At 38.3% G+C, this 12,716-nt stretch overlaps 1 protein-coding gene across 2 annotated transcripts in view; it reads right to left on the reverse strand.

Annotated features, from left to right (window-relative positions):
• Positions 1-913: 913 nt before the first annotated feature.
• cnot6l (CCR4-NOT transcription complex, subunit 6-like) overlaps positions 914-12,716 on the reverse strand; it is an 89,201-nt gene continuing 77,398 nt past the window's right edge. For both annotated transcript variants that reach the window (XM_072591619.1, XM_072591697.1), the window contains exon 12: positions 914-5,710. In XM_072591619.1, coding sequence (XP_072447720.1) covers positions 5,498-5,710 — 213 coding nt within the window. In that variant the 3' untranslated portion in view covers positions 914-5,497. The remainder of the gene's footprint in view (positions 5,711-12,716) is intronic.

The raw sequence follows: 12,716 nt of genomic DNA on the forward strand, positions 1-12,716 counted from the left end.
TCTACCTAAGCCCTGTGACATTTGTACTTGTGACTTCTATCAATTTTCCAAAGTGCAGGAAACCAACCTGTAATGTTTTTCTCTCCTATGGTAGAAAAGTCCACCACTAGCCTTGGGTAAAGAGGGAAAAATAAAAATAAATCAACATAAGTCAGAATCATGCAATATGAATATTATTAAATCAGTCAAAAGCATAAAACTTATGAGAGATAATGCCCCAGAAGAGTTTTTATTTGAAAAATGTCACCCCTGGGATATTATAGTGTATGCCTTTATTTTATCTTTGATACAGTTGGAAATAAATTACCTGTTCTAATTCTGCAATCACTTTGTCCCAACACAGTAGCAAATGAAGTGGCAACAGCACAAAAGAAAATTTAGAGACTAAACAAACATCAAAACTTGATAGTTTTGGCTTCAGAACACCAGATAAAATAATGTCATTATTTGCATACCATAACATTTCTAAATTTATTCACAGATTGCCCAATAACAATTATCACTTAAATTTTCAAATTCCATGCTTTGTTCAGCCACTTCAAAGCGTAATTAAGAGTCAAATCACATTATTGCAAGTGCACAGAGGGCACATAATTTGACCTAAAAGGGCATTAGTAATGCAGATAGGTTTTCATGATGATGTAGTAGTTTCCTGGTCATGATTACCGATACTGACATTTTACTCCAGATTTATTTACATGAATATAAATTCTACAGCTGTCAAGGAGAGATCTGAACTTGCGTTTCTAGATCATTGGTCCAGGTCTCTGGATTATTCACCCGATAAATTAATTATACTACATTACCCCCAAAAAGTGTGGAAATCAAATTAACTCATTAATTTTAAGAGGCAGACAGAAGCCTCTATGGTGTTCATCTCCCAAATAGGTTTGACTCATTAAACACCAAAGAATAATTTTCAAATGACCATTTATTGCCTAGTCAAAGGAAAGAAAAAAGAAACTACACAGGTGCAAGGGAACAAGCAGACATAATTTAGCCCCATACATTTAGAGCAGTACCCGAACTCCATATGGAAAAATACTCATCTTTTTAAATCTTTCACATAGTAGTACAAGTGAAGCATCTCTGCTGAGCTGTCACAAGTTCAGAGATAGATAGAGAGTACAGCTACTGGCTTAGTTGGTATATTTCCATTGCAGTTAAATGACTGGAGACAAAACATAAATCTAAAGCAGATTGGATAATGCAAAAATACTTCAGTAAATTAAGCACTTTCACTTTTGGACTGATTTTAATAAAGAATAGCTGGTGAAAATTCAAAAACTTCATGCTTATTTAGTTCAAGTAAAATAGCACCCATCACATCAGTAAGAGGCAATTTACTTTTACTAAACCCTTACATTTTTACCCTTTGCAGAGTGTTCAAGAAGAAATAATCTATAAAAATAAAAAAAAAAGATTGTTGGGTGTTGGAAAGAAAGAAAGAAAAATAACATCCAACTGCTCAGACTTCAGGGAAATAAACACTATCCAGTGACCAATGGTTCTAACAGACACTGGTGATGCAACACAGTCCACTTTCATTTCCTATTAACCACCATGATAAATTTCTAATAGCAAAAACTATATATATATTTTTTTTAAAAAGGATGTTAAAAAAATAAAGGTGGTCAAATGCTGAAAATGTCTGATTCACGTTTTTTAAAAAAAACTAAATCATTGCTACCACATTTACAAACTATAATCCTTTAATACAATACAGGCAAAGTTTTGCAGACAGAAGCACCATAGGTCTCAAAAAGAATCATATCACTCATTTGTTTTTTGGTGTTGCACATAAATAACGCAACATCTAAAAATCCCCCAGTAATTTAACTAACATTTAACTACACAACACTCTAAAATCTCACTGTCCCTTCCCAATAACTATACCCAAAAGTATTTTTTTTTTAAAACTTTATTGGAATTTAATGTCCAAAATCTTTTGTTTTTAAATTTATTTCCACTTTCCAAATTAGAGCCCAAATGCAGTGTAATAAAAATGTTAATAAGCATCCTTTCTAGCTGTCTGCAAGATAGAATTTCTTTAGCTAGAATCATTTCAACAACACCTCAAATCTTCTGCTACTGATATACAACATGCAAACACTCTGAACCAATTTGTCATCTACCATCAGAATTTATTCTTGGCCCAATACCATGTTTGTAGGGGTGTGGAGGGGTGTGTGGGTGGTTAGTGATGAGGCGGCTCCAATCCACCAAAAAAAACCCAAACATTTTACTGGTTCAATTAGGTATTAACAAATCAGGTTTCTCTAGATCTAATCAAAAGTGCAACTTGTCACCAATTCTCAAAGTCTGATCCAATTTAAAAATGCCAGCAGTTATTTATAAATTGCCAAGAGTGTGTGCGGCTGGAAAGCCCACCACTTAATTAGGTCAATTCTGTAGTGCTCCTTTATTGAACTGTAAAAGTACGTGTGTTAAAGGCCAATATCATGGCGTATTTTTGATAGTGCTTTATGGTTTTAAATAAGCACTTTTTTTTTGGTTATCTGCAGCTTAGTGATTATCAGGCTGCCATATACAATTCATAGAAATATATAATTACTATTACAAAAACCTGTTTTTGTGACTGTCTTAAGTCATGAGACCCGTACTTCATTTTAAATGACATTATCAAATATGTACTGAGTGATATGAAACCTTGAAAGACTGGAATTCAGTAGCTTTTCAATCCATTGAGAGCTAGTAAGTACATTTGATAAAGGGAGTGAAGGGTACTGAACAAGAAAAAGAATCTCTCCACATCAAAATGCACAATACCCAAGAAGTGACAAAAACCTTTACGCGTTTGCAGGCTTTGTCGCTAAAGGTAGTACACTCCTGCATTACACAAAAAAAAAAAGAAAAGACAAGCCGTGCTGGGAATGAGACAGAAATAAAGCTTGTCTCAGAAATCATTGTGCCATATCTGACTTATGACGCAGTTTCCAATGTCCCACACTCCTTACACCGAAGTTAAACACATTACAGAGCTTGTACAAAACTGTTTTTAAGTTGTTTTTTGTGATTTTTCTTACATAAAATCTCACAAATCTTAACAGATTTATTGTATAGAATTTTAAAAGTTGCCTGGAGAAGGCCTGTCAGGTTTTCTCTGCTTGCTTGGGCAGTGCAGCTGCTTGAGCAAATTGAATGAGGCACGTTGTTATGAAACGAGGGACAAAACATAACAGAAACGTACATGAATCTGACTGTGCTTTCTTTATTTTTTTTGCCTGAACAATTAAGATAAACACACACAACAAACTTACGATCATCTCCATTTCATTTTTTTTTCTTAAAATGTTCTTTCCCTCACTTAGCTATTTTTAAAGTACACAGTTGTTGAAACTCTGGAAAAATGCGTACAGAAGCAAAGAAAACCTGATGAACATCCTCTTGCAACAGTGTCTTGATCCTTTTTATATTGAAAGCAGACAAAATTTGCAGCTATTAACAGTAAGCTTTCCCAAAAACTGTTTTCCTCTTCAATTATAAAAAACAAAGCGAAAAATCCAGTTATTGGGCTCCTTTGTAGTTCATATACAACCATTATAGGTAAATTTTAAATTCCATTTTATACAAACTGATCTGACAAAATATTGGGAGTGAAGTATGGTAAGTTAATATTGCTTGTAGTTATTAAAAGAAATGCATGAAGGAAGTATTTTAACAAGCAAGGACTTCAAATATTTTTAAGGACATGAAGTCTTGGAATTTAAAAAGTGTCTAAAAAGTTCAAATTTTTACACCTGAAGTGATTTCAAACCAAAAAAGTTTGAAATTTAGTTGGTGCCTCTAGTTTCTTTCATTCTCATTGCTCCACACTTCATGTCCTTAAAGGTTGTGAGGTTGCAGAATTAAAGTGCTGACTTAAAGCTTCAGATTTCAAATAAACAAAAACAATCTTGAAGTCAAGAATCCAGTCAGATATCAAAAGGTGGTTATTGATAAATTCTAAAACTAGACCTTGTCGACTTATGAACTTTATTTGATGTAATACTAGCATTATATATTAAACTTAAAAAAAAGATTTTACACATCAGAAGATATGCTGTCTGGCAGATTTCAAAAAACTTTCAAAGTGGGTTCTTAAAATGCAGTAATTTTTTTAAACGGGGTTAGGATATAGTTGAGAGGGTTCATTCGACTTATAAATTATATACTGCATCAATGAAAACCCAATTTCTTTATAAAGTGCAGTAGGTTGTTGGAGTATACAACATGAGAATTAACGACCATCAGATGGTGCTTATTTAGTACAGTAATCTTTTCGGTGCTTTACCTGACTTCATGCTTAAATTATTTATGATACACCTCAAATCACTGTTCACTGCATATTTAATTCATAGTAGAACAGAAAATGCGATCTTGCCCAGTAGACCAACATTGAATTGTACCTTTGACTGGTTGATGACAAAGCAGCCATTGGCAGTTATGTCCACGAGCCTCCTTCTCCCCAAAAAGGAGCAAATTATTAACAGTTCAATTGGGAAGACAAACAATCAAAATGGTAGTTCTTTGCTTTTTACAAAAAGGCTTTATAAAGCAATAGGATAAATTTAAAATCCGACAGTTCATTTTCACTAGCTGTAATACACGCTCAAACAGTTTGGAAAATTTGAACCCTCTGTCTACCTCTCTCTTTCTCTCTATTCAGATCAATAAGCAACAGGTATCCTCTTTCATGAAACCAGTTATGAATCTCATTCTGAGCAAAACAGGTTAATGTCATCTCAAGTCACAGAACCAACCCAGTCTCCTGGCCATCACCTCCACCTTTTGGTTTTAATTGTCTCTTGACTCCGGATCAGCCCAAGAAAGATTCCACTTAATTGTGACAGGGAGCCAGATAGGCAAGGCGAACTGTTGATCAGCCATCAAAAGTTGAAAAGAGAAGCACCAAAGAACTAAAGTGAAGTATGAAAAAACGTATGACTGAGACAGACAAGGAAATCAAGGATAAACAAATAGAAAGGCATTCATCAAAAATTCTCACACAAACCTGTGAAATGACTATGATTTCAGTCATGATTGATGAACAGATCTAAATAAAAAAAGGGCAGGAGTAAAGCTCAGAACAAACATCTGAAGATGTTCTGTTTGTTGGTCTTTGGAGAAGTAGTAAATGGCACCATCTTGTAAAGCATGTAACTCCATTGTTGCAATGCCAGATTATGTACATAATCCAACAGTAAAACCCAAACACTTGACACACAGCATTATAATACAATGCATTCAGAGTTGCAAGGAATGTCATCTCCAGTGTCTCCAAAGGGCTGAGTAGTAAACCTTTTCAAGTTTTTGTTTGTTCCAGCCTTAATGTTAATTGTGAAATAAACAATATACTTGAAACATACAGAATACATACATTTTTTGTTTAAAAAACAAATAAAGGTTTTACAGGCCATACTTCACTCCTTCATACTTTGACTTTACAACTGTACATGTCCATAAAAGTAGGCAGCATTTCCAGGATAGGGATCCACTACCTCCTGCTGGGTAAATGTACACCATTCATCAATGGTGGCAAGGAAAGCTGAAGTTCAAGCTGTATTAACAGTGAAAAGTGGTCAGAGGGGATATGAGGATGTGGACATCCAGTGATAGAATTGTCCACAAGCCACTGAGGATCCAAAGGGCCAAGAACACCCAACACGTTCATCAGAGTCTTGGAATAAAAAATGTAGTCGATAACACCCTGGGAAACAAAACAAAGGGATACCACATTAATAGATCAACAAAACAAGAACATACTACTTGAAAACAATACTCTAAGTTTCATGGCAGCACACACACTGAGGGTCTACACACTGATGGTCGCATTGACACTTCATGTCAATGGACCTCAGAGGTCCACACAGAAAAAAAATAGTGACAACGATGTTTCTGGAAATCTGAAATTAAGACACAAAGTGCTAGAAACGCTCAGCAGGTCAGGGGGCATTTGTGAAGAGAAAAAAAAAGTTATGTTTCAGTTAATGATCCTACTAAAAGTAGGCTGTTGTTTCTGTCATCCTTCGCAAGAATATTATGAAATAAAAGGTAACAGCTGAAGCATTGAGAACATGCCTTTTTGAAAAAAGTCAGGAAATAAGGTTCTTGAGGTCACAGATCATTCCTTCAGACTTTACTTGTGCAACTGTATACACCTCATAAAAGCTGAGTATTACTAGCCTTTTACATTTTTATTTCAGCAAAGTACTTACTAATGTGAACATGCACCCAGTTACCTTGAATGAGTTTATGTTAGCACAGTAAAAAAATGGTTGCCATTATATTACATAATGCAGTCAAAAACTGAAAGGTAACACAAAGAAATAGGAAGACAAAAAAAGAGCAGGTTGAAAATCTCACTCCCAACAAAAAACTAGTACATATCCAAGAGTAGCCCAAGTTGACATGGCTTGTGGATTTGCATGCTATTCTCGAGATGAAAGGTGTGCAAATGCTCTTATATATTTTAGAATTTGGAGCTCAAACTAATAGCAAGTGGGTTGTGGTCCATTTATATGAAAGGTTAAAATAACTTCAGTCTTTCTGGAGTCATAATTATAAACCAGTATAAATCAAAATTGCAGGTGACTGGCATCACATTGAGTGATAATTTGAGCTTGTTTGTATTGAGAGTTTTATACTGTGTGACAGAGGTGGAGGGAGAACGGGAAAGGGAAAAAAAAATACTAAAAAGGCTTCCCAGTTTAGAAGAAATTTTCTTCTTTGCTTAGGGAAAACCAACAGATTGGAAAGTCTTCCCCCCCCCCTCCCCCAGTTCACAGAAGACGATGCTAGTATTAGATTCACATCAACTTGGAGAAATTAATTCATTCAGAACAGTTAGGAATTAAGTTATCATAGTTTAAATGGTTTTAGTTTGAAAATTCAAAGCCAAAAATGTTTGGTTAGAAATTCGAAGGGGTATTTTAAGCTAAGAAATTTCATCCTCAATTGTGCGAATAATCAAGGAAACAGATATTAAGCTTTCAAGAATAAAAATTAGTAGCATTGCACGCATTCATTTTATTTAAATTTATGAATCTGTAACACCATTGTCTATAATCTCTGAAGTCAGATTTCATTATGGGATCAGATTTGTCCAGTAGTGACATCAGCTTGGATCATACGCTACTTGAAGGTAATATTTTAAGAGCATGGACCGGAGGACAAAGCAGAGACAGATTACAAAGTTGCCACTTTGCCCAAAACACAGACCCCAGAATGGAAGTCCCACCCATTGAGGGCTGCCAGCCAGAGACCAATGTTATTGAAAGGTAGTGCTACCAGATGATATGACACTCACGAGAAGCCCAAATCACCAGTGGTGCCCAGGCAAGTGGAGGTGGGCTAGGATATATGAAGGGAGTTAAAAGTTACGTTGGGTCAGGATGCTGACAGTATTCCACATGCTTTAGGGTTTTACCAAGCAGGTAAAAAGTATGCAGGGAACAACCCAAGAGCTTTAGACAAGGTGCTCAATTTAAAAAAAAAGAAGTGTTACAAAAGATGAGGAGTGGATCAGCTCCTCACTTTTTTTTAAAACTTCCCTTTCAGTCAGTCACAGCAATTATATTTAAAACACACAGCTATCAAAACTTCCAGCAAAGTACTTTAGATAACTAGATATAAACGAAGAAGCTTGTCCTCAATGAAAAGAATTCAACTACTTACTTTAAAAAAAAGTTAAAAATCACAACACCAGGTTATAGTACAACAGGTTTAGTTGGAAGCACTAGCTTTCAGAACGCTGCTTCTTCATCAAGTGGTTGTGGAGAATATGATTGTAAGATACAGAATTTATAGCAAACGTTTAGTGTGATGTAACGGAAATTATGTATTGAAAAAGACCTGGATTGTTTGTTAAGTCTCTCATCTTTTAGAATGACCATGTTGGTTTCAGTTCTTTCATATGTAAATCGCAAAACTTTAAAAGTTACATTCTGCAGTGAACTTTTAACACTTGGTGTCACGTCAGCCCAGATAATGTATTGAAGGTGTTAGCTTCCAGCATGAGGCTCTCTCATAATGGTCAGACCGATTCTGATCGAAAAAACAGATTTACAGAATCTTATATGGATTCATGCAATTTTTCAGCAAAGTAAAATATAATTCTGCAAGTTGAAACTCACCCCTCAAACTTGTGTGTGCATGTAGGGTTGTGGTGCGACAGTGTGCGGGTGCATGCGCATGCGTGGGGGGGGGGGTTATGAGTACCTGTGTGAGAGACCGTGTATAATGTGTCAGTGTGAGCGTTAAGGAGTACAAGGCTGTGAGAGGGCGTGTGTGGGTAGAAGGCCATTCAGGCCCACTGTGTCTGCACTAGCTCTTCAAATGAGCATCATTACTTGTGACATCTCATGGACACCTCTTTCTACTGTCACCTTGACCATGATCTCTTCTCCCATCACCAAACCATCATCTCCCAGACCATCCACAACCTCATCACCTCAGGGGATCTCCCATCCACAGCCTCCAACCACAGTCCGGGAATCTTGCACCACATGATTCGACCTCGTACGCAAAATACACAAACCCCGATTGCCCCAGTCAGCCCAGTGTCTCTGCCTGCTCCTACCTCCTTGTACCCTGACACCGTCCTGTCCCCCTTGGTCCATGAACTCTCCATATACATTTGGGACACCATCCATACCCTCCACAAGTTTTGTTTCTCCGGCCCCCAATGCCTTATCTTCACCATGGACATCCAATCCCTGTACACATCCATTTACCACGGCAAAGACATCTGTCGCCGACCCAACCAGTATCCCTCCACCAATACACTCATGCAATTGACGGAACTGGTCCTCGCCTACAACATCATCTCCTTCGAATCCTTCCACTTCCTCCAGACAAAAAGGATAGCCATGAGCCCCAGCTATGCCTGCCTCTTCGTCAGGTACATGGAACAGTCCATCTTCCACAGTTACACTGGCACCATTACTCAGCTTTTCCCCCACTGCATTAATGACTGTATCAGAGCCACCTCATCCTCCACGAGGAGATTAAACAGTTCATTAACTTCATGAGCACCTTCCAATCTGACCATCTCAGACACCTCCCTCCCCTTCCTGGACCTCTCCATCTCAATCTCCGACGAATGACTCAACACTAACATCTACTTCAAATCACCAACTCCCACAGCGACCTGGACGAGACCTCCTCCATTCCCCACTCCTATAACACTATCAGTTACTCCTAATTCCTCCACCGTACCTGCTCCTAGGAGGTGCAATTCCACTCCAGGACATACCAGATGGCCTCCTATTTCAAAGACCACAATTTCCCCTCCCACGAGATCAACAATGCCCTCCAGCACGTCTCCTCCATTTCCCACACCTCCGTATTTGAATGCTCCACCACTCCCCGGTCCCCAATTTCCACTCCATTAATCTCAGGATACAATTTATCCAACACCATTTCAACCACCTACAATCAGACCTTACCAGAGATATACATTTCCCTCCCCACCCCCATCAGCATTCTGCAGAGACCACTCACTTTGTGACACGCTTGTTAGGTCTACACCCCCACCAATCCACCCTCCACCTTCCCTTCTGCCTACACCTCCTCCTTCACCTCCATCTATAGCCCCAAAAGGATCCTTCCATATTTGGCTGAGATTTTCTGCATGCCCAAACACCTCACCTACTGTGTATGTTGCTCTTTACATGGTCTCCTCTACGTTGGGGAGGCAGGATACCAACTTGTGGAACGTTTCAGGGAACACCTCCGGGACATATGCATCAAACAATCACTTCAATTCCCCCTCCTACTCCGCCAAAGACATGCAAGTCCTGGGCCTCCTCCACTGCCAAATCCACACCATCCAACGCCTGGAGGAAGGACACCTCATCTTCTGCCTTAGGACCCTCCAACCACAAGCATCAACGTCGATTTCACAAGTTTCCTCATTGACCCTTCCCCCACCTCATCCCAGACCCACCCCTCCAAGTCAGCACAGTTCAAGAGGGAGGTGTTATCTGCCCATCTTCCTTCCTACTTAACTGCTCCACCCTCCCCTCCGACCTATCACCACCATCCCTACCTCCATCTGCCTAGTGCCTTCCCAGCTACCTTCCCTCAGCCTCAATCCCACCTTCTTATTTACATCTCAATAACCGCCTCCAAACCCCCACCATCAGTGAGGAAGGGTTAATGCCTGAAACATCGATTCTCCTACTCCTCCGATGCTGCCTGGACCTGTGCTTTTCCAGTGCCACATTTTGACTTTGATCTCCAGTATGTACAGTCCTCACTTTCCCCACCATTATTTCTTGTCTTTCCCCTATAACAATATACATTACTATTCAAATAATCATTCAATGTCTTCTTGAATGCCTATATTTCCAAGCAGCGTATTCTGTATCCCAACTGCTCGTATGTAAAGTGTTTTCTTTTCAGTTCACATTTGTTTTTCAAATCTGTGCTCTCAGATTCTTGATACTTTACAAGGTGAAATCATTTCTCCCTGTATATGTCACGACACTGTAAACTTGTACTAGATCTCTTCTTGGTGTTCTTACCTCCAAGGAGAACAGTCCCCATTTCTTCAATCTATCATCTCTGAAACCATTCGAGCTTTAAAAAATGGCTTTCAATCTTTAAATCTAATTGGGCTCTATTCCTTTTCAACATTGTATCCCTGGTAAAATCTAAATGATTCATTATTTAAATGAAACGTTAGCCTTAACCACCAGAAGTAGTGACTTTTAAATGTTGTCAAATTCACTCAGGTAAGTGCACTAAAAATCAAGCCCCACTATTCCTGGGATTGTCACAATTGTGAAAATTTGATGAAATCACCAAATTGCTCAATTCTACCTAATTGTCTAAAGTTGACAATATGCACTTCAGGTACTTTCCATCGTCAGGAAAATAACTTCATTGTAAATTAAACTTTTTTGACTAATGGGGAAAAGGAGACAAATTTAGCTACTAATCTATAACATGTACTCTCCCCCTTTCTTAAAAATCTAATTAACATAAGAACAGATGCAAAGTAACAGGATAAGACAGGTACAATGGGTAGGGAAAGAAAAGAAAGTTAGAGGAGTACATTTCCAGTGCAAGACTAATCACAGCGGATGAGTTATTTTCTTTTGACTCCTGATTTTTTGCTACTAACAAAAGGATGTGAACACCATCAATAGTCAATCTTTTGTTCACAAGTTCAGGAGTCACCCTTTCATGGTCTCAAAAAAAAAGGTGATTTTTTTTTCCCCTGCCTTTCCATAAGAGATCTGCAGAGGGAGCAGCTTGCAGAGAAGGGTGAGGGCAAGTAAATGGAGAGACAGAATGTTTTCTTTTTGTAGGGCAATATTTCTGTTGCATGGCTCACACAAATATGCCCAGGAAGCAATCAGTTGCTGTTACCATGATGAACCCCGAGGCCACAACAATTGATCCTGAAATAACAAATAAAGACTGCTGGGCAAAATTGCTTTAAGTACAATAAAGGTGGTACTATTCTGTCTAGAACCTTCCTGCACTGGTTAAATAAGGCAAAATTATAGATAACTCAATGCGGTCAAGTAACTTGCTTCAAAAATTGCAAACATCTTCTTACACGGTTACCCTGATTTTTCCCATTTTAGCCTTTCTGCTCTCCTTCCCCAAACTATGCCATATTATACTCACGCGGTTTTCTTCTCCAACTAATACATGATTTCATGTTACTAGTGAGACTAAATTCCTAACATTGCTACCTTGCATCCAAAATGATGACCCTGCTACACATCAGGTTCACGGAAATGGGTGAGCTTCACATTATACACTTTTGCTTGGATCACACAGCATTGCCCTTTGATAAGAAGGGCACTGCTTGGCACTGGCCACATGGGTGTTTTTCTTCCTGGTGGTGGAAACTGAATAAAGATTTGTTCACCTTGTGTCCTTCACTGTCTTATGTCTGCACACACACAACATGGGTGCTGGGGAAAAAATAAGCACTACGTCAGTTAGGTGGTATTGTGGGGGTAATAGAAAGAGAAAAAAACAGGAGTGTCAGGGGGTCAAAAAAAATTTTTGAAAATACATTTTTTGCTGATGGTTAAAGAGTAATCCACGAAAGGCTAGTCTGCCTCAAATGTCACTGTTATTATCCCTTATTTCAAGGATGGCATCAACCCAGGGTCTTCATGAAACCAAACAGACTGGTTATGACTTCCAGATCTTTGGGTGCATGGGGAAGGGTGTCCTAAGTAGTTAATGGAAACCAGAATGTAAGATTTGCTTTCTTTTCTTTTCAGTTGCTTTCCTAGCTCATCATTAAGATGCTTGAACTGTTATCACCCCATGGTAATGACCTGGCTTCATGGACAAGTTTTGATTTCCTTTTGTTTACTATAAAAAGGTCAGACATTGAACATATTCACAAGAGGCTGCCAATGTATCTTTAACAAAGATAGTCTTTCTTCTATATAATAAACTATAATAAAAACGCACAGGAACTACTGGAATTATTTCTCTAAAACATTAGAAAGATTTATCCCAGCAATACCCTTACAGACACAAACATCAGTGAAGAGTCACTACACCTCCACACAAGCATCTTGCATTGAAGTTCCTGAAAACAAGCTAATTCAATTCACCATTTCTTAACGTGGGATTACCAAAACTCCTGTATTCCACAGCCTTGTTGAATGTTTGTTCCCACACCTCTGCAGTTTTCTGCTCCTTAAGCTTTCTTTTCACCAACTCAGGTTCTCAGG

This window comes from Chiloscyllium punctatum, chromosome 1 (genome assembly GCF_047496795.1).
Source record: "Chiloscyllium punctatum isolate Juve2018m chromosome 1, sChiPun1.3, whole genome shotgun sequence".
NCBI lineage: Eukaryota > Metazoa > Chordata > Chondrichthyes > Orectolobiformes > Hemiscylliidae > Chiloscyllium > Chiloscyllium punctatum.